Consider the following 20,606-nt stretch of genomic DNA (forward strand, 5'->3'; position numbering starts at 1 on the left):
ACAGGGGCTGGTTTCCTTCCAGAAAGGGCCGAAGTGCAGCCCAGCTCAGAAACCTGAGGTCAGGGGGGTATCTGTCCTTCGCCACTGAGTAACCACGCTCAGTTTAGGCCTGGAGTGAGAAACAACTGGTCTGAAGCCACCCCACCCCTTTATTAAGGTAGCATTTCCCTTTCATCCTCCTCGAGTGGCCGCTGGGCAAACAGATCCGGTCCTTTATCGGTACTTGCTTGAAGGACAGTTGCGTCTCCCTCTGCTGCCCTTTGGTGCCAAGTCACAAAAGCCGTGGCTAAACTGAAAGTGGTGCAGATCAGAGGTGGAGGAAGCAACCTGTGTTTGGAAAAGTCCAGATCACCAGGCCGACCGCTGCTTACCCTTAAATACATCTTGCCCAGGGCCGCAACCAGGGTCCGTGTCACCGGGGCAAACGTGGATTCTGCGCCCATTTTGGCACCCCCCCAGCACTCCTTTTGGCGCCCCACCAGGGCGGCTCCCAGGGCACAAGCCCCAGTTGCCCCCCTAGTTGCAGCCCTGATCTCGCCAGTTGGGGAGACATAAAAAACCTGCAAAACGGTTTTGACCGGAGATGCAACCGGGCTGAGCGCAACCATTGTACGCTTTGCTCTTTCTTTCAGATTTCTTCGAGGTCCCCAGCTGGGAAACCTTTAGATAAACAGGTAACATCTAGAGAACTCTGCGGATTCTGCTAAGACTCATAGGTAGATCAACAAGCTATGAGTTTAAGCCTCGCAGCGTTCTCAGCTTTTGTCCTCCGCTCTTTGCTAGAGTGGGTAGACTTCAGCCGTGATTTGTAGTGGGCTGCGCTAAGATTTGGACTGCGGTGGTTTATGGGCTAACACAGGAAGTCCACGTCTCTCCAGCCTGAAGTGGGAATCAATCACTAGAAACCTTAGGGGTCCAACATGCCCCCTTTAGTCCAAACAGTTGGCCGGTCAACCCAGAGGTGAATCTGGGTGCACTTTTGGGGAGGGCACGTTGCTAGGAAGGATATTCTGGCGGCAGATTTTCCTTAAAATGTGGCCTTTAAATCTTGGTTTTCGAAGTGATCCTTTTGGAACCCAAGTTGCCAGTCCAAAGGCTTATTTAAGTAACTTTTCAACTAAAGCACACACAAGCAAAATCATGGATTTTTATTTACACACTGAGAAGAAATATCGGCATACAAGACCAGTAGGGTGGATTCAATTTCCAGAGTTTTAAAACAAAACTTGGGACTCTGAGAAGTCTGGTTTTCTTTTTCTTTTTTTTAAAGAAAAAAGGAACAAAACCATAATAAATACCTCTCCTTTTAGAATGGATGCAGTTAGCAAGAAGGGAGCCAGAAAGACACAGTCTCAGCAATTTTCGTGCAGCTGGGGAAGGGAAAGACGAGACCAACCTCGGTCCCATCAAGGGCAGCGTCGTTTTTTCCACAGTGTTTTTCTTTCCAGCCCAGAAGTAAAGTTGAGCAGCCCTGGACTGGGACCTAACTGGATGCCGGCAGCCAAAAGGGAAGGTGAGACACATTCAAGGGGAACTTTCAGCCCCCCCAAAAATGTTGGGGAGTCAACAGGATGTGGTGGGAGCCGACAGTGCTTCCTCACACTGTCGTCATGACTTTGAGGGAGCCGGAGCGGAAACGCATGATTTTCTTCTTCAGGGCATGAGAGGCCTTGATCTTGACGAAAACTTTGGGCTGCCCGCTGGTGGTTTTTCCAGGGCCGGAGGCTGACACCAGCTGCGGAGAGAGCTGCTGCGGCCACACCAGGCCGCCGCTCTCATCTGTATCACTGGAGGCACCGCTGCTGTACGGCGGGGGCGTGTCCCCGTCGCTCAGGCTGGACTCACTGTCTCCCGCCACAAGGCCTTCCTCCAGGTGGCACACAGGGGCCCGCTGGGCTTGCTCGCCTGAGCACTCAGAATCGCTGCCCGGATAGCCGTACCCTGCGGGGCCTGGCCCCTGTTGGCCCCGCGGTGGCTCCAGGGTGCTCCTGGGAGACAGTTCCTCTTGAGAGATCTCTGCCGTCGAGCGCCACTTGCGGTAGCCGCTGGCCGGGTTCCCGTGAGACCGGCGCTGCCGGGACTGCTTCTGGGCCGACTCCTCCCGTTCCACGGTCCCGTATTTCAGCCTGGACTTGTTCAGGAGGCTGTTTTCCGACTGAGACCTGGCCGCCTTCTTGGACTTGGGGGAGCTTTTCCTCCCGGCCCCCCTCCGCCCGGCCCCCTCGCTCCCCTCGTCCGTAAAGCGGCACTTCTTGGCGGGGGCCGAGACCCGTGGCCGTTCCCTCAGCAGCAGAGGGACCCGCTCTGGCGACAGTTCCACCGAGCGGCCTTTGGTCAGGGGTGGGGGCTTCCTCCGGCCCGCCCGGTGAGCCTGCTGGGCCCAGGGGGGCTGCTGAGCGGGGATGTACTGCGCTTTGACCATCAGACAGCCGCCCTCCTCCGACTCATAGGGGACTGGCTCCTGGCTGCCTCCCTGGGAGGCCTCCTCCTCCCTGTCCAGCAGAGGGGACGAGGGGTAGGCCGTGTCATAGGGGTCCACGGAGGGAGGCCTGGCCTGGGCCAACGCCTGCAGCTTGGGGGGCTTTCGGAGGCTGGAAGGAGGCAGGTGAAAGTCCTCGGCCGCCACCTTGGCAGCCAGTGTCCTCTCAGCCGCAGCATCCCAGGAGGACCAGACGCGGGTGGTGGCGATGGCCGCGCCCCCCTCGTGGCCGCAGGGCGACGGAGTGCTGCTGCCCCTCTCCACGGCCGGGGGGTGCCGGCGTTCAGCTTGCAGGGAGAGCAGCTCGGTGGGCCTCTTGCAGAGGCTGCCCTGCCGGACCACACTGCCCTTGGCCGGCGGCTCCGAGCCCAGGCTCGTCCGGGGCTTGCTGCCTCTCACCAGCTGACTGCGGCGGCGGAGCAGGCGCGAGATGTAGCTCTCCACCCGCTGGCCCTGCGAGGCTGCCTCTGAGTAGAGCTGGAACTCGTTGCCGTAGGCCTCCAGGCTGCCGTCGGGGTCCGCCGGGTAGGACAAGGCCTGAGACGTGGCCGAGGAGAAGGCGGGGTCCTCGTACAGTGGGCTCTGGAAGAAAGGGCTCTGCAGGGCCACCGCGTGCAGGGGGCTGGGGTACAGGAAAGGGTCCGGAGGGAAGCTGGCGGGCAGCTTGTCAGCAGGGTGGTCTTGGGGAGTGGCGTAGGGGGCTGAGAAGGAGCGAGGCATGGTGCTCCGGTGGGCTCTCTCTGTGCTGCTGTCGGCTACCTCACCTGCAGAAGGCAAGAGAGAGGGAGACAGCTGGGCAATGGGGCGCTGGACCCCCAAGCTCTGAACACAGAAGCTGTCTCAGAGAATAGACCACTCTGAACACCTCTCCCTTCCCAAACCCCGGACTAGCCAGGTGCCAATCGATGCACTCTCTTTCTCTTACCTACCTACAGATTTGGGGCGCTCGTTGGAATAACCAAGGCGGGATTCCGGGTGGCTGATCCGGGAATAGGACCCGGATGCAGATGGGAAGCTGGAAGAGGAGTCTTCAAACCCGGAAGCCGGTGAATCGGAGGCCACTGCTGACTGTTGACCCTCGTAGAAACCTGGTGAGGAATCGGCACCTAGGATCACTGGTCTCCCTCGGACCCCAATGTGCCAGTCGAGCAGGGGAGGCCAGATTTCCCCCAATCCCACTGCTGACGCCTGCCGCACAGGGAGGGAAGGAGCCGGAGGGAGACCAAAATTGCCCGCTGAATCAGGCCTGAGCTTGCAAACAAGTGGAGGACAATTATTCGGGCAGACACCATATTTTCTCGAGGGCAGCATGGGTTCTCCTCCCCATACCTGAACTAGGCCAGCTGTCTGTCTCGACTGCCTCCCCACACGTCTTCTCGGGGTACAGTCGCAGTAAGCCCAGCTGCTGTTCCATTTCCCACATCAAGCCAGGAAGGGCATCCTAAAAAGCAGAAGAATCGTAAGTTGGCCTCTCAGAGAACTGGGTGTCCTTTCCAACCTCCACTGGCTGAGCGCCCAGTTCCTGGGTGCAGCCTGCTTGTAAGTGGTAAGCAGCGTTGCACCCAGGATGGACCCAAGAGTGCAGAGTAATCTGTGGCAGATGCTCAGCGAATTCTTTACCACTGCACCCCCCAAAGGATGGGGAGACCGGTGCGATCCTCTAGCCCAGTAATCTGGGAGGTTGGTGGACCCATAAGCCTTTCCCATGACTCTTGCCCTTGACTCAGATACACACAAATCTCTCAGCAGGCCCAAGTGGGGTGATAGACTTTGGGGAGAGCAATACGCCTTCTCCTGGATGTGACATCTTTCCCTGACAACCATTCAATGTGCAGGACCCCCTGGACGTAGGTGAGGTCAGGAGCCCACACGCACATTGCTACTGCAGCCAGATGGAACTTGGAACTTCAGGCTCCAGAAGAGTGTGTGTGTCTGGGGGGGGGTGTGAGAATGAGAGAGAGAGAGACCAGGAAAAGAAGGAAACGGAGCAAGCGATGGGGCAGCCTTTGACCTTCAGACAGAGGGTTGCACCAGGGACAAAACAGGCTCATTTGGGAACTTCGCTCAGACGCCAGTCTGGAAGACGATGGGATGAAATTCTCACTCTACCAAAATAAAGTGTGTGTGTGTGTATCAGTGTGGGTGCATGCATGTGGATGTGCTTATGAGTGCGTGTGCAGTGACCAAGTAGCATCTGTTACAGGCCACAGAGATTTCCAGGCATCCCCATCTGATGGGAGATTGCAAAGATTTGAGGGAAATGACGCCAGTCTTTGCGGGAGTTAGGTGGAGGGAGAAGCCGAGCAAAGAAATTCCATCCGCCGGATACAGGCCAGGGAAAAAGGAGATACAGCACATCTATAGGTAGTCCTCACTTAACAACCATTCATTTAGTGATGGTTTGGACTTACAATGGTGCTAAAAAACTGACGGTCAACCGGTCCTCACACTTATGACTGTTGCAGTGTCCCCACGGTCAAGTGATTGCCATTTTCTACCTTCCCAGCCAGCTTCTGGCAAGCAAAATCAATGGGAAACCGCATGATCTGCTTAACAACCACACGGTTCACTTAACCCCTGTGGTGATCTGCTTAACGACCACTGCAAAAAAGCTTGTAAAATGGTTTGGATTCACTTAATGACCTCTTTGCTTAGCAACTGAAATTCCAGTCTCGGTTGTGGTCGTTAAGCGAGGACTACATGTACATTATATTATACTGGCCAGATATACTTAAGGTTGCTTGCATTGTAAACGCTCCAAGTGCTCATGGCCTGTATCCACACGGCTGTCCTGGAGTGGGAGAGGGTTGGTTCGGCTGGGTTCTAAAGGGAACGCTCGGGTAGGCAAACTGGCCGCAAGTCCACACAGGTTGGCACCAGCGAGGGAGGAATAACCTTGAGAAACTCATTGGGCGGGTGGCGAATGCAACCTGTGTGGCCTTTTCTCACACTGACTGAACATCTGCCTTTTTTCAGGGGCACCCCAAGGACACCGTTGCAGCTGTTTCGGAGCCGAGACCCCCATCACAACGTTAGAAGAGACCAAAGGCTGCCTGGGATCTGACAGGAGCGGGAATCAGGGAGATTCATGTAAGGTAAATCAGGGAGGAAGCAGACTGGAGAAGAATTTGGAGCATCCTTAATCCGGTCTGCGGTCACGTCACGGGTTCAGCAGATTCCTCCAGGCCTGCCGGTGAATCCACGTCTCGTCCCTATCAGCTGCTGCGCACAGCAGGAGTTTGGCTCCCAATTTGCCCAAATGAGGTAATGGAAGAGAACTTCTCAAGGGCCAGTTTTATCAGCAGCCGCTTGCTTTTGTCCCAGCTAGCAAATGGATTTCTAGTTGTGTGGAACGTGTTTTCTTCTGACCCTTTCTCGCCCTGCTACAGAGCAACTGAGGGCCATCCATTCCTAATCGGGCACAGAATTCCCTGACGCTCCACCCAAGCTTTTGGCTAAGATGTGCCCGTATTCGCAAACACAGAAATCCCTGCAAATGAGGCCCAGAGAAGCCAACGCCGGGCCAGATTTTGCAAGGGAAGCGTTTATGCGGGGTTGTGTCATATAATGACTCACATTGCAGGCTCCGAGCCCTTATCAATTATTTATCCATTGTATTCTATAGGATTTCTCTGTCCCTGTATCTTTAGAGACAATATTTATTTCTTGTTTCATGCCAAACACTGAACAATGCATGCAGGCTCAGGACAGCCTTGCCCCACACATGGACCAGTTGCAATGTTCAGCTTCCTACTCAAAATGGGAGAATATTGAGATATTAATATCAGGATAAATAAAGGAAGTAGTTTGCCATTGCCTCCTTCCTAGGGCTGAGAGAAAGTGGCTGGCCCAAGGTAACCCAGCTGGCTTTGTGCCCAAGGCAGGATTAGAACTCAGGGTCTCCCAGTTTCTAGCCGGATGCCTTCACCACTGCACCAAACTGGCTCTCAAGGAAGCAGGCAATGGCAAACCACTTCTGAAAAACCTCGCCAAGAAAACTGCAGGCAGTTTTGTCCAGGTAGTCTCCAAGAATCGGACACAACTGAACAGATTAAAAAAAAAAAGGAATAGGGCGCTGCAAAGTTGCCACGGGTATGGTGATTGCAGATTTTGCAATCTTCACGGGGGTAACCTGATTCCTTCGGCAAGTCAGACTAGAGAAGATGTGTCCCGGTCTCCCACCCTCCCTGCCTCTCCTTTCTTCCCCTCCTAGGACACTCCTACTGCACCCTGTGGACACTTTGTGGGCAGCAGCTGAGGCTAAAAGATTTCTTTACGGCTCAGATATACAGCTGTTCATGACAAGATCCATGCTGCGGTTGCAACCTGAGGTGCCCAAATCACATATGAAGTCATGATGATTTTGGCAGGGGTGTGCCCAAAGGGGGGAGGGGTGTCAAACAAGCCAAGAAGGCAACTATGACGTGGATAGATTGCATTCAATTGACTCGCTACAGCAGGCTGGCTGGGGAATTCTGGGAGTTGAAGTCCACACATCTTCAAGCTGCCAAGGTGGAGAAACACCGCACTGTACATTCTGCATTTCTCTGCATTTCCTCTGAGGGAGAGGAATTTCCTCTTTGCTGAGTTTTTTAATGGGCCCTGTGGATCTGCTTTTCTCAGCTGCTCACTAACTTGCACGCTGGATCTGTCTTGGAGCCTCCTTCATGTATGCCATGCTGTGGAGGCAGGAAGATCTGAGAACACAACTGGGGCTCAGATAGCACACGGCATTATCCCCCATGCTTATTATTGTGTAAGCACAAAAGCATATATTTTGCAACTGCCAGAGAAACACAGCTGTGCAGTGACTCTCCTGCTTGTTTATAACCCAGTTTTCTGTCTGCAAACACATACAGGTTTACCGTCCTTTGTTCCTACTTATTTGCTGTAGATGTTTTATTGTCATGGAAAAAGTTCCTTTTCTGCCCAGCCTCTCCTTCCTGCTTCAACCATGTGCTGGTCAATTTCACAACCCCAGCTCATCAATTTCATAATCTTTGAATACCTTTCACAAGAGCTGGGCCTGCTTTTTTTCTAATGCCCATCTTTCCCTGGGCATCTCCCACAGTGAAACTGTGATGAAACACAGGTATAAAGCACATACTACTTGGAACTGTAGTTAAGTCATAATTACCTAGAAAAACCCTTTCATAAAACCAATGAAGTAAGAATAACCAGATTTTTTTTTTAAGGGGAAAGGTGGAATAACATCAGGAAGCGATTACAGGAGAGACTTTCAACAATTATTGCAAGAATGTGATACCATTTCCTTGGAAGGTGGAGATAGGAACAGAACTTTACAGTATTTTCTCCCTAGGGCCCAGAGCATCTTTCTCTTTACAGATGGCAGATGTTCACATCAATAGAATGGGAACATTCTGCTGCTGGCTGAGTAGCGCCTTACAATATTAATTTCTTTTAGCCTGTGGGTGTTGCTATTTCAAGGAAATAAATGCTGCTAAATTCAAGGAAAAAGTGGTAAACTTATTTTAAAGATATGCTGAGTGGTTTAATGCAAAATATCTCAAGCTGTAGATAATGGACCCCTGGGGAGATTCAGGGAAGATCATCAAGGGAGGGGATTGCACACAAAAACCACAATTGTAACCAGGACTTGTCCCCACCTCGTCTGGACAAGCTGACAGCAAAGCCAGCATTTCCCGCAGTTATTGCAATAAAGAGGAAATATAGATCCAAAGTCAGTGAACAAGAAACGAGAGTGGGTGTCCCGAAACTAAAATCCAGATTTCAGGAATTATGCAAAAGCAAGCAAGCTCATCCTTCCCGTTAAAAATACGGCTTTACATTTGATTGCTCTACTGTTTATTTCCAGCTGAACAGATGAAAGGTTGCAATGTTCTGTCGCTGTTTTATCGGATACATCGATGAAATGTCCATGATTAAAAATAAGTGGGATATTTCGTTCTTGTTCAACCCTCAACCCAATGAAATCCTTTGTTTCATTTGTGAGCAGGTCATACAAAGTCATCATTTTAAGGCACTGTTGCTCAACCTCAGCAACTTTAAGCTGTGTGGACTTCAACTCCCAGAATTCCCCAGCCAGGATTCCCAGCAAGCATGAGTCCACACAGCTTAAGGTTGCTGAGGTTGAGCAACACTGCCTTAAGGGGTTGCAGCAGTGCAAAATTTGAGAATGGGGTGTAAGATGTTCTAAAACCAGCCCAGATCTGCAAATTTGCAGAAACTCCCTGCAAAATCCTGCAGAATAAAAAGGGGGGGCTTGACCAGGGAACCATCCAATCCTCCAGCCACCCCCACCAGCTCTGCCCCAAAGACAAAACCTTTTTCTTCTCACTTACTTGACAGTTTTTATCCTAGTTTGAATCACTGTTTTTGAAATCAAAAGCTGACACAGTTGCTTGCACTCTGCAGGAACAGAGGCTACATTTGTGGGGGTGTGATTAAGTGTGGTTTCTTTAAATTAAATGGGATTTTATTTTCCTTGTTGGGAGGAACATTAAGTTTTGCCCTGAGGCTCTGCAGTGCAAGCAGTAAAGGCAGCAGGCTTACAGATTTGGCTGCTGCACAGTTCCCACCCCAATGGAGGTTTCACCTCTGCGCTTTTCCTAACAAAAGAGGTTATTGGCATCCTGGTCTGTAGAAGTAACATTCCACTCATCCCTCTGCAAGGAATCATAGGGAGTCTACAAGGTCTTCTCAGCTGTTTTCTGGAAAAAATCGTTGCTCCAACAGTTTCGGCTGCCTGAGCTGAAAGACGGCCACATTTTTAAAAAAAACCCAAAACCAAGGTTTTACAGATTTTTCTTCTGTCAGAATGCATTTCCGTGACAGCCAGCGGATTGCAGAACTAGAGCCTGGAAACACACAACTTAAAATATTGCACTAAGAAATATCAAAGCCAGCCCCGAGCACTAGAACACGCCGTGCTTGTGCCTCCGAGCTGCGCTTTACTACAAATCCCATCAGTATCAGCCGGCACGGCCACAGTGAGCCCTAATCCAACACACCTGCAGGACCTCAGTGAGGAAGGAGGCTTCTGTTCTGCCACAGCTGCTAAGATTTCAAAGCCAAGGTATTTCTGCGGTTTTATTTTATTACAGCGTAGGTTTAAGGACCGCTAATGAAAAATATCCTGTAAGCTGTTGCAAGCATGGACAACACAGTGCTTAATGTATTCAGATGTTGCTTGCGTTCATTTTTATTACAGGGATGTCTGGGGGGTCAAAAAAGTCAAGATGGCAACTGTGGCAGTGGATGCAAAGTCCAGACCCTTTTATGCGCATCATGCATGTGACACTTGTGAACAAGGGGTGGGTGTTTGATTGCATTGCATACACTTGCCTTTTCTGACACTGTGAATGCTTAGTAAGACCTTGAGAAAATATTCAACTTTAGATATACTACCCTCACTCCCAGGGAGCAAAGAAGTCCAAAAACATTCGATGCCAGCATCCCCAAGGTGAAAAACAAAAATTTAAGAAAAAAAACGCTGAAAACAGACTGTTTCTGCCATATAACAGATTATGGATTTGAGGAACTGCACACTGCTTAGAGTTTGTTGGACTGGAGAGGCTCATAAGCCCTGAAAATAAATAAATATACTATGATTTGCAAGCTGGCTGGCTTTATCTAACCATCAGCCCATTTCCACAAATATTTCTTCACCATGTCCTCGTCATTTCTGAGCAGGCCAGCTTGGCCTTTTGCAACACAGCACCCTAACTTTGCCTGCGAAAGATGCCAAGTTTAATCACCAGCCCCAAGTCATAAGGTTGTTGGAAAACTGCATCTTATATCCAAAGAAGCAAACTGGATCCCCAGAAGCCTTTTTTCCTACAACCGTTTTAGCCTTTAAGGTCCTATAAAGCTGTGTTTCTCAACCTTGGTGACTTTAAGACACGTGGACTTCAACTCCCAGAATTCCCTGCTGGCTGGGGAATTCTGGGAGTTGAAGTCCACACATCTGAAAGTTGCCAAGGTTGAGAAACACAGCTGTATAGGACCCTTTGTTATTTCTGCCACTAGTGGAATTAAAGTCTGCAACGCAGCCCCTATGATCCTTCTAAAGGGCTCTCGTGGAATAGGAAAATGGTGTTAAATTGAACATATATATCATATATCATCATTCAAGACTACCAAATCTCATGAGGTCTCCATGTTCTTACTTGCCCACTCAAGTCTTGGGAGAGAGTAGTATTATCCCCAGCTATCATCCAACATTGCATGGTGGCGCCAGCAGCTAGAAAGGATGGTCAGCGTGAGATTGGAGTGTTGAGCTAGACCTGGGAGATCCTGGGTGCAGTTTACGCTCAAAGATGGATGCTGACTGGGTGCCTTTGGGGCAATCCCTCTCTCTCAGCCTATCCTATCCCACAAGATCGTTGTGGAGATAAAATGCCCCTAGGCTTCTGGAGAAAGCAGGATAAATAGTACTCTGTCCCCCAGTTGGTGGCCTCCAAGATAGGTTGGTTCCAACCCCAGCATTCCTCCCAGGTTGGGGATAGGGCAGGACTCTTCTGCAGGCAAAATCCCCCTTCTCCTGCATCTTAGAATCTTTCTGTCTTCTGGGCATGGAAAAAAAAAATTCCTTATAGGCCCATAAGATTCCCTGGGGCCCGAACCATTTCCTCGATCCCTGTAAAATATTTTGGAATTCAAACAGTAGATGGTCCTCACTGGTGAGAATTTCTAAATGTTTAACTATGTAATGGAAGTGCCAGGCACCTCCTTCTGAACCAGGTCCATTCATAATGGGTTGGCCTCCTACTCCCATCACCCTTTGACTAGGCTCCCTGGGAGCGATGGGAATTGAAGTCCAGCACATCTGAGGAGCATCAGGTTGGGGAAGGCTGGCCTGCTCCAGTCTCATTTTACCGGGCCATAAACTCCCCTGAAACACCCATAGAGGAGTCTGCATTGTTAGCTGATGATCTGTGTCAACCTCATGTTATCTTCTTTGCCCTGATTATATTTAGAAAACCCTCCCCGCCCCTGGCTCAAACACTGAAGCGGTTTCTACCAAGCTTCCCACCTCCTCTTTTGCATTTTGTTCTTAATTACAGAGGAAATCTGCATTTTCCTCTTTTGTTCCTTGTTATCTGTTTCCCTCCTGGAAGCATCAAAGATCAGATTCAGGAAGACAGTTAATATCATGAAAAAAACATTGCTGGGAATCAGCCATGTTTTTCCCCTTGCCTTGCATGCTTGTCTGCTAAAGGAAGTGATCTTAGAAACTTCACTTCTGCAAGCTGACCACCCAGCATTCACTGTCAGTGGGCCCTCCTGGGGGACTACAGTTCCCATCAGCCAAGCTAGCCATTGGCTGGGGATTATGGAACGTATCAGGAATGACCGTGAGGATCTCCTCCCTCAAGGAGAAGGCTTGAGCCTAGTTCTAGTCCTCACCAGCCACAGCGTTCTATTATTACTGGCAAAGCTCCCTCCCAACTCCAGAGATCCAACTGACGGTGCCAAGCATGAATCCAAGAAACTTTTCAGTATGTGCTTCCCCACTCTTTTAGTGACTTATTTTTAAGATTTATTAGCTGCCCTACATTTAAAGCTTTCAGGACAACTTGGGATAGAAGCCAGCTAAAAGCCTTGCGGGTTGTAGGAGAGTCACGTGACAATGGGTAAAAAGCAGAGAGTTGAAAACGTATTTTAGAAAATCTAAAAATATGATGGAGACAATCTAGGAAGCAGTGAAAGCATAAGAAACTACAAGAGAGAGGGTGGGTGTAATGTAGCAGCTAAGGCAGTGTTTCTCAACCTTGGCCACTTTAAGCTGTGTGGACTTCAACTCCCAGAATTCCCCAGCCAGCCATGCTGGCTGGGGAATTCTGGGAGTTGAAGTCCACACAGCTTAAAGTGGCCAAGGTTGAGAAACACTGGGTTAAGGTGTTGAACTTGGATCTTCCTGACCCAGGTCCAAGTACCCACCCAACCATGAAGGTCACTGGTTGACTTTGGACCAGCCACAGTTTCTTCAGTGTTAGACTGGGCTGAGCAGAGTTTATTCCACAGATTGCTAAAAGCTTCAGACCTTTGTCTTGGTGAAAATCTGTCCCTGCCTTATGTGCCTCCGAGCCTTGTAGCTCAAACAGGCCTTCAGGACAAGGCAGGAAAAAATATTAAATATCAATTCCAGTGCTCTGAGTCTCCATCAGTGAGATGGGGAATCAATGCTTTGACGGTTGGGGGCAACATAATTACAGCCCAAACTGCAATTAGGCACTGAAGAGCTTTGCAAACTTAGGTGAGGTGTTGCAAATGTGTTTGTTTATCTCCGTGGTGCATCAAACTCCTTGGAACTTGTTTCTGAGCAAAAATACGCAAGTTTGGGTGGCAGCTCTTGCGAAACGTCCGAGTCTGGATCACCGGGCTAGGCTTCAAGGCTATAATTTAGGAACTTGAAATAACCATTTTCCCTTTCCAATCAGGTACAGTATCTCTTTTTCGTTGCTCATTTCCCAGAAATCAAAAGTAATCCACGGAGAACTTTTAAGAGCAGACGCTTGAATTGCAAATATTTTCTGGCTGGAATTCCCATCTGTAGCGTCCAAATTCAAACAATTTAGATGTGCACGTTCAAAGCTGAACTTCAAAACATTTCAACCCACAGAAGTTTACGCTGAGAGAGCAGGAGGGAGGGTGGCTGGGGGGAGAGAGAGGTCTGAACTTCCATAATTTGAAGTCACTGCATCATCTGTAAATACTGACTAAAAGAGACAATGCAGAGCCTCTAGCCAAGCAACTCTGAATGTGGAGAATGGAGCCAGCAGGAGAAGGACCCAATATTTTAGATGCCAGTTTTGAATGCTTCACTATGTTATAAGAACCAAAACAGAACACAATTGCCTACAAGTAGAAAGTGGACGGTGGAGTTTTTCTGCCTTATTTAGTTAACAGAACAGAGAGGAAAAATAATACCAAACCCAAACAAACAAGAAAGAGAATAAAAAAATGCAATTACTACATAATTGTAGTAACACACACACACGGGTTTTTCATGCAAATAGAGATGGATGAAATCTTTTATATAACAGTTTCAATAAAAGATAACCATCTTCCGTTGTAAGGCCCCACATGACTCCCTGCAGGTAGAAAGTTAGTGCAGCAGGAAGGCTGCCTAAAATCTTTTCCATGGATCTTCAGTTGTACCAGCTGCAGGGATTTTGTTTTATTTTGTTCAACAGGAGGGAGCTTTTTGTGTTTAAGAGAGATCTGATACCCACTGCTTTGCAGTGATGTAATTCGGTCTCCCCTTGTGGGAACCTTCCTGCGAAGTTTTGTTTTGCAAGTAGTCTCAAAGGATTCCACTAAGTTCTCTTTGCAGCGACACCCCAAACTGGAGCAAACACCTCTGCAACCTTTTCCAAGAGCCCCCCTTCCAATTCAAGGCTGGAAGGTGGGGGTGGGGGACAAAATGCCATGCAAAGAAGTAGAAACCTCCGAGTTCAGATGTGGTTGTTGGGATAACCAAGTTCCCTCCCTTGGATGGACGCTCCGTGAGTAAGGCAGGCGTTTGGGACGGGCTGCCCATTCCTCTTCCTCCCCAAGCACCATAAATTCCAAGATAAGACTCCCGACAGGAGGGAACGGACTGAGGGACTGGCTCTCCATCTGCAGTCAAATCATCCAAGCTGAGCAAACACAGACGATATGGTGGTTTGGAAAAGAGGCTTGGGGGAGTCAATTCCCACTCCTTTCCCAAGAATTCCTACCTCCTACTCTTCTCCTATCTGCTCTTCTATCATCTCTCACCCAGAGCCTTGGACCACATCCCCCATCATCATGCAGCAAATCCAGGCTGGGGTTCCATGGTGGCAACCAGGCCAGCGCTCGTAAACCCTTTTCTTGAGCGTTTGGCAGTGAATCTAGCAAAGCATTTAATGGGTGACAAGGGAAAATTAATTTACCCTGAACAATGTTCTGCATGGTCCAACTTTTATTATTTCAGGGCTCTTAGCACTAAACAGAATCTATACTAGTTTAATACCACGGTGGTGCTTTATGATGGTTTGAAATACAGCTCACCTCCCATGAATGGGATTCTTCGCAGAGAACAAAACCCCCTTCCCAAAGGGCCCACAGTTGGGAAACAGGCAAAAGACCCAACGGGGGAAGGGAAAGGATATTTTTAATCCAGTTAAGCAGAGGGGATGTTCACTCAGCAGGCTAAGCCACAGCTGACCAAAGAACAGTATAGTCTGACATTGTGGCATGAAACAGGCCTGTGGTTTGCAGATCAGGGCACGTAGCTTTGTGTGTGGCGTGAACCAAGGTTAATTTAGGGTGCCATGCTTACGCAAACCATGGTTTAATGCACACGTGGGCTCGGTTGCTCTTAGGCTCTGAGGACAAACGTTGCCTCGAGGTAAAGGGAACGGAGGCTGGGGCGTCTGTGGGATGGGGGTGAAAAACGTCAAGAGGGCAGCTAGGATGGCCTGCCTTTTTTTTCAGATGGGTTGTGGTCACCATCTTGATGTTTTTGACCCCCCCCCTCCACAGACACTCTGATGCAAGCTTCAGCAGCCTCGACTCCTCTGGGCCACAGCCCTTGTCTCCCTCCTTCCAGGTGCCATTTTTCTGGGGGCCTTAAACCGGGTATATCTAATCCAAGGTTTCTTGCTGGTACTTTGACCTTCGCTCCCACTACACGCCTTGCCCTAAATTGTCCAGGGGCCCTTCCCTCCCCATCCCTTCCTGCCAGTTTGTCTATCCTTGGCCCCCCTCCCCACCAACTGCTCTCCCCCCCAACATACCTGCCATACTTTCAGTGTTGACCTCACCCCAACCTTCTCCAACGTTCCTCATCCCCTTCCGTCCCAGCAAAACGCCTCCTGCTTTATGGTGTTGACACGGCCTTCCTGGTGCCTGGATGACCTGCCATACGCCCCCAACCCCTCCCCCCCCGTGAGCTGGGGCCATTCCCCCAGACTCCACAACCGAGCGTGTTGAAAGAAACGAAGGAACGCCTCAAAGGTAACGCCAAGAAACAGGAGGTTTTCCTCAGCAAGCTTTGGCTCCTGGGCTCTTCCCCTGGGTATGAAGGACCTGAAGAGGCTGCCCTCTCAAGACCCATCACTGTGGCTGCGATGGCCGGGGAAGATCGGAGTTGTAGTCCAACATCTCCGAAGTTGGCCACAGCAGGGGACTTGCCAATCTGTCTCTCCCAAGCAGCCACGTGATGAATTAAGACCAGCTTTGCTTTAGAAAAACCTGGCAACCGCCATTGAGTCATGGGGGGGTGGAGGAAGGTTTCAGATTCGGGAAGGTAAACACGGATCCCCCCCACACTGCAGCTGGTAATTTCCAAAGCAGGACCAAGCAGAGGAGCCCACCAGAGTAAGATGCCACCAGAGCCCACCGGAGCCAGACGCTTGTCCCTGGACTGTGGTCTTGACTCAACAAGGCAGCTTTTGGCATTAAAACTAAACCGGGGTGGAGGGGGGAGGGATATGGCATGACAGAGGGGAAGGGAGAGAGCAATTCCTTAACACATCTCTAACCCCCCCTCCCCTCCCCTCCCCCTAGCAGTTTTAGGTGGCTTTAGGGGCAAAGACCTGGCATGGATGGGCTGGTTTCCACTGAATCATTCTCCAGGGACAGGGAATGATAGGATTCCTCATTGCATGCGACTGGCTGCTTCGGTCCCTTTTGATTCAGAAAAAAAGAAGAGCCAAAGAGGTGGGGCGGGGGTCACCCTGCCCCTCCCTGAAGCACTTGAGTGCACTGGTTGGGCAAAGAGGTTTAGGAGACTATTCAACAGCCAAACCCAGAGCTGTGTGTGTGACTCTAGTTAACCTTTGGTTTGTAAGGAACTTGGGGTGATGTTCTTAGCCCACCTATACCCAGTAGGATGCTCTGCAGATTTATTAGACTACAGTTCCTACCCCCTTCAGCTGTGGAGTGACGGGGATTGTAATCTCAGAGCACCATAGGGCAGTGTTCCTCAACCTTGGCCACTTGAAGGTGGGTGGACTTCAACACCCAGAATTCCCCAGCCAGCAAAGCTTGCTAAGGTCGAGGAACACTGCCATACAGGGGAAAGCTGCCCTAGGCATTTTCCTAGCAAACCAAGAGACATCTCATTCATTCAGCCCACTCAGCGGTGCTTGGCTCTGGTTCACCGCAGAAGGACGTCAGTTCCAGACATCTCCCTGCTACCCTCCAGCATGGCCCTCAAGACCCCAACAAGGGGCACCTCTTTTCTTAGTCCTCTCTAGCAAGGACAGGAAGGAGCTAATTCAGCCCACTTCTAGTCAAATGAGAAGTAGCATGATTTTTTTTTTCTGGCTCTCTCAAAGGAGGAATTATCTATCCAGAACAACAGCAGACAGTCCTCGTGCTTAACACTATTCAGCAGGCAGGACATATAGGCTGTCATTGTGCAGCGACATGGAACTTGTAGCTAAATGCTGCAATATCTGTTCACGAGCCACCATCTGTGTGTTATAGGCTGCATCACCTGTTAACCCAGCAGCGGCCAAGTTTCCATCTGGCAGCGACTGCCGCTGCGTGCCAACCCCCCAAAGTGAGCCTGGCTGGCCACAGAATGCTGATAAACGGCTCACAGAATCGTAGAGTTGGAAGGGGTCTAAGCGGTCATCAGGTCCAGTCCCCTGCATACTGCAGAACTCCCTTCACCATCCCCACTAGGTGACTATCCAGTTTCCTTTTGAAAATCTGCAGTGAAGAGGAAGAATCCACTCCATGCGGTAACCTAGTCCACGGATTGGCTGCTCCGAAAGCCCAGAAGTTCCTCCCCATATCTCATCTGCACCTGCTTCCGTATGTTTCATCCCATTCGTTCTAGTCTTGCCCGCTGGAGCAAGGGAAAAGAAGTCCAAAGCCTCCACAATGAGTGACAGCCCTTCAGGTATGTGAAGACAGCCATCATGGCCCCTCTCAGCCTTCTCTTCTGAAAGCTAAACATACCTTGGTCTTTTCACTGTCCTGCTAGGACTTGGTTTCAGGTATATGAGGACTTTCAGAAGATGCAAGCTAAACATTCCTAGGTCTTGTCACCGTTCCTCTAGGACAGTGTTTCTCAACCTTAGCAACTTTAAGATATGTGGACTACACCTCCCAGAATTCCCCAGCCAGCCATGAGCTATCACCATATATTGATAGGTGGATCATTCCAAATTGTCGTCATCTTTGTGCTCTAAATAAAAAAAAAGGCTGTCTAGAAAAATCTCTTCTTTATCCATAGTCATCCAAGTCTGTTTTGGCTGGGGGGGGGGGGGCGGGGAGGGGAGAAAGCATCTCAGATTCTCTTCCTTTAAATACAGTCAGGAGATGAGTGCCCGAATACCGTATTTATAAGTGTGTTTAGGCAATGCCCATTGACTTAACTATTGATAGAACTGATCTCTATGCATCATAAGTCTGAATAATTGTATTTGGGGGCTTGGAAGTTGAGTAGGATCAGGTCCAGTTAGTACTTGGATGCAGGGGGGTCCACAGGATATCGCCAAAAACATTGAGGTGGCAGCCACAACTGTGTGATCGAAATTCCACCCATTTTAAGACACATAAAAACCAAGTGGAGCTACAGTTGCCCCAGCATGGCTGACATCTTGATGTCTTTGACCACACCCTGTGGACATCCTTGCTTGGATGGGAGTCCACCAGGAAAACATAATGTTTTGTGGCACATGTACGCTGATGTATGTATACCAAATACATCCCCCCAAATGCAAACAAGATTATTGCGTCAATTATTCCCTACCATTGAGCACACATTGAGCATTTAACAGCAATTCTGTAAAAGCACCAATGATTTTAATTAGATCAGACCTTCACTTTCTCACTCCATTTTTAAAAATAAGATTTTTTTTTTAAGGGAGAGGCAGAAGGAGCTAACCTTTTGATATAAATTGGTAAATACCTGACTCTGTTCCAACCCAACAGAAAAATCTATAATTGTTGTTCAACCTCAGTCCCACCTGGCTCTCTCCATCCTGCAAGGCAGTCTTCACACAGGCCAGGGAGAAAGGCCAATTTGGGGGCTCAAGGGTCCCCTAAAGCGGGCTGCCCACTGTGCCTGCTCTCCAGTAAATGCACAAGACCATCCAGACCAGTGTTTCTCAACCTTGGCAAGTTTAAGAGGTCTGGACTTCAACTCCCCAGAGCTGGCTGGGGAATTCTGGGAGTTGGTCCAGACCTCTTAAACTTGCCAAGGTTGAGAAACAGGATCCATATTCACCCGGTAGGAAACCATGAAAGGAGATTGAAGAGGGAGAAAGATGCTCTGATTGAGGGGGGCAGAAAAGGATGTGCAGGATCCTTCTTCGAACCAGAGGGAGAAGAACCTCCAGGGGTCCCTGTGGCCCCATGTTTCAGCAAACACAGATGCCTGGGACACTTTCCGTTTTTGAGGGGAAATAAACCAGAAATATGCCCAACGGTCAACCAGAACGCCAACTGCTTCCTAGAGCAACCGTCGAGCTTCGCTTGCTGCCGTTTTAATTCAGAGGCGCCTCGGTTCCCTCCCCCCCCACCGCCCTCAGTTCGCATTTGACGGGGAACCGCTTCCTTCTTTGGAAACCAGCATCCGCTGAGCACAGAAAGGGGAGGTCGCGTGCAGCAAACGCTTCTCCATCCACGGATTGCTTCAGACCACGGCCCCTTCACCCCAGGTACGCTCGACTGGGAAGGATGGGAGGTGTAGTCCTAGATAACTGGGAGGGACTTGCCTGGGGTAGTGGGGGGACCAAAGCCCCCCCGGGCTGGGGTTCCAAGGGCGCTCCAGCAGCGCCCCGCCTGCCGGGCCCGCCGAGAAACGCCCCCTCGGAGCGAAGCAGCGTCGCGCTCCCGAAGTTGGATGAAATACAGCCGGCGGCGGATGGATCGGCGGACCCGGCTGGCTCGCCCGTGGTGCAGCCAGAAGACCCAGCCAGCCGGGCGGGCGGGCGAGCCGAGGAGGTGGGTTGGGCTTTTCCGATTTGCTCCGACGGGGCCCAGGCTACCCCCAGAAGAAAGGCGAGGGAGAGCAGCTGCCCTTTCCGACAAAACCCCCAGGGCCGGGGGCACCGAGAGGGGGCGGGGAGGGGGGGCGCCGCTCTGCATCCCCCTCCCCATCCCGGGGCGCGCGCATGCTCCATCCTCGCCATCCCCCAGACCCATTAATCCGGTTGCAGAGAAAGGAGCCCGCGCGGCGGCTCCCGAGAAGACTTGGAGCGGGGGCGACCCGGGACCGTTCGTCCCCATCTTCTCGGCCGGTTCGTCAACCGCCGCCGAGGACGCTGGGCGAGCAGCCCTTTCCCCGCGGGACACCCCCTGCCAGGGCAGCGCGGGCCGGAGGACCACCCGCGGCACCCCGAAGACGTCTCCGAGGGAGGGAGGGAGGGAGGGAGGGGGGCGGGCTGCAGCTGCCCCTCCCCAGCCTTCTCGGCCGCCCCCGCCTCCCCCCAGGGGTCCCAATCCGGCGCGCCCCCTCCGCCGCCTCGGTCGCCTGAGCTCCCTGCCGGGGGAGCGCGGGGGCACCGAGCCGGCGGCGGACCCACCAAGGCGGTTTCCTCCGCTCGCTGGCTCACCAGCTGCTCCTCCGGAGCAGGCTCCCCGCCGCCGCCGCCGCCGCCGCCTCCAGCCTCGCTGCTCCCCGGCTTGCCGGACGACTCCGCGGCGATGCGCAACGCCTGCCGGACGCGGCGCTCCTGGCGCTCCCGCAGCAAGTGCAGCTCGCACAAGCCGGCCAGGGTGCCTTCCAGCCAGGCGCGGAATCGGCTGCGCTCCGGGCTGGCGGGGAAGGAGAACGCGCGGATCATCCTGCCGGCCGGCCCGGCAGCCCTCCGCGGGCGCCGCCTGCTGCGACTCCGGCGCCGAGAAAGCGCAGCGGCGCAAGACCTGGAGCGCCGCTGCGCCCGGGCTGCTGCAGCTCCGGCGCTGTCACCGCCTCATTTGCATGGCCTCGCTCGTTGGCTCGCCTGCCCGAAGCTGATTTGGGTACTCGGCCGCTGATTGGCCCGCCAAGCCTCAGGGCCCCTCCTCTCATTCAAGCAATTGGGCCCTCGCCGCACGGCTCCTTCGCACAATCGAACGAAGCCATTGGTCCGCCCGGCTCCGCTTTATTTACAAAGCCCCTTCGCGGCGGGTATCCTGTATTAGCTTACCTGAGAGTCTGAATTTGCATGGC

General features: G+C 51.4%; 1 protein-coding gene across 1 annotated transcript; it reads right to left on the reverse strand.

Moving 5' to 3' along the window:
• Positions 1-1,130: 1,130 nt before the first annotated feature.
• DACT3 (dishevelled binding antagonist of beta catenin 3) lies at positions 1,131-20,291 on the reverse strand. Its single transcript, XM_063311693.1, has 4 exons — positions 20,008-20,291; positions 3,809-3,920; positions 3,409-3,567; positions 1,131-3,243 (listed from the first exon to the last, which is right to left on the reverse strand). Exons 1-4 carry the CDS (start codon positions 20,236-20,238, stop codon positions 1,598-1,600), a joined length of 2,148 nt encoding a protein of 715 aa, XP_063167763.1. The 5' UTR covers positions 20,239-20,291; the 3' UTR covers positions 1,131-1,597.
• Between the last annotated feature and the right edge of the window lie 315 nt (positions 20,292-20,606).

This window comes from Candoia aspera, chromosome 10 (genome assembly GCF_035149785.1).
Source record: "Candoia aspera isolate rCanAsp1 chromosome 10, rCanAsp1.hap2, whole genome shotgun sequence".
Classification (NCBI taxonomy): Eukaryota; Metazoa; Chordata; class Lepidosauria; order Squamata; family Boidae; genus Candoia; species Candoia aspera.

Coding starts and splice junctions, on each gene's coding strand:
- DACT3 (XM_063311693.1), bottom strand. CDS start 20,238: ATGATCCGCGCGTTCTCCTTCCCCGCCAGCCCGGAGCGCAGCCGATTC. Junction 3,921..20,007: donor CTGCTCCGGAGGAGCAGCTG/GTGAGCCAGCGA, acceptor TCTGCTTTTTAG/GATGCCCTTCCTGGCTTGAT. Junction 3,568..3,808: donor AGACAGCTGGCCTAGTTCAG/GTATGGGGAGGA, acceptor ATTCCTCACCAG/GTTTCTACGAGGGTCAACAG.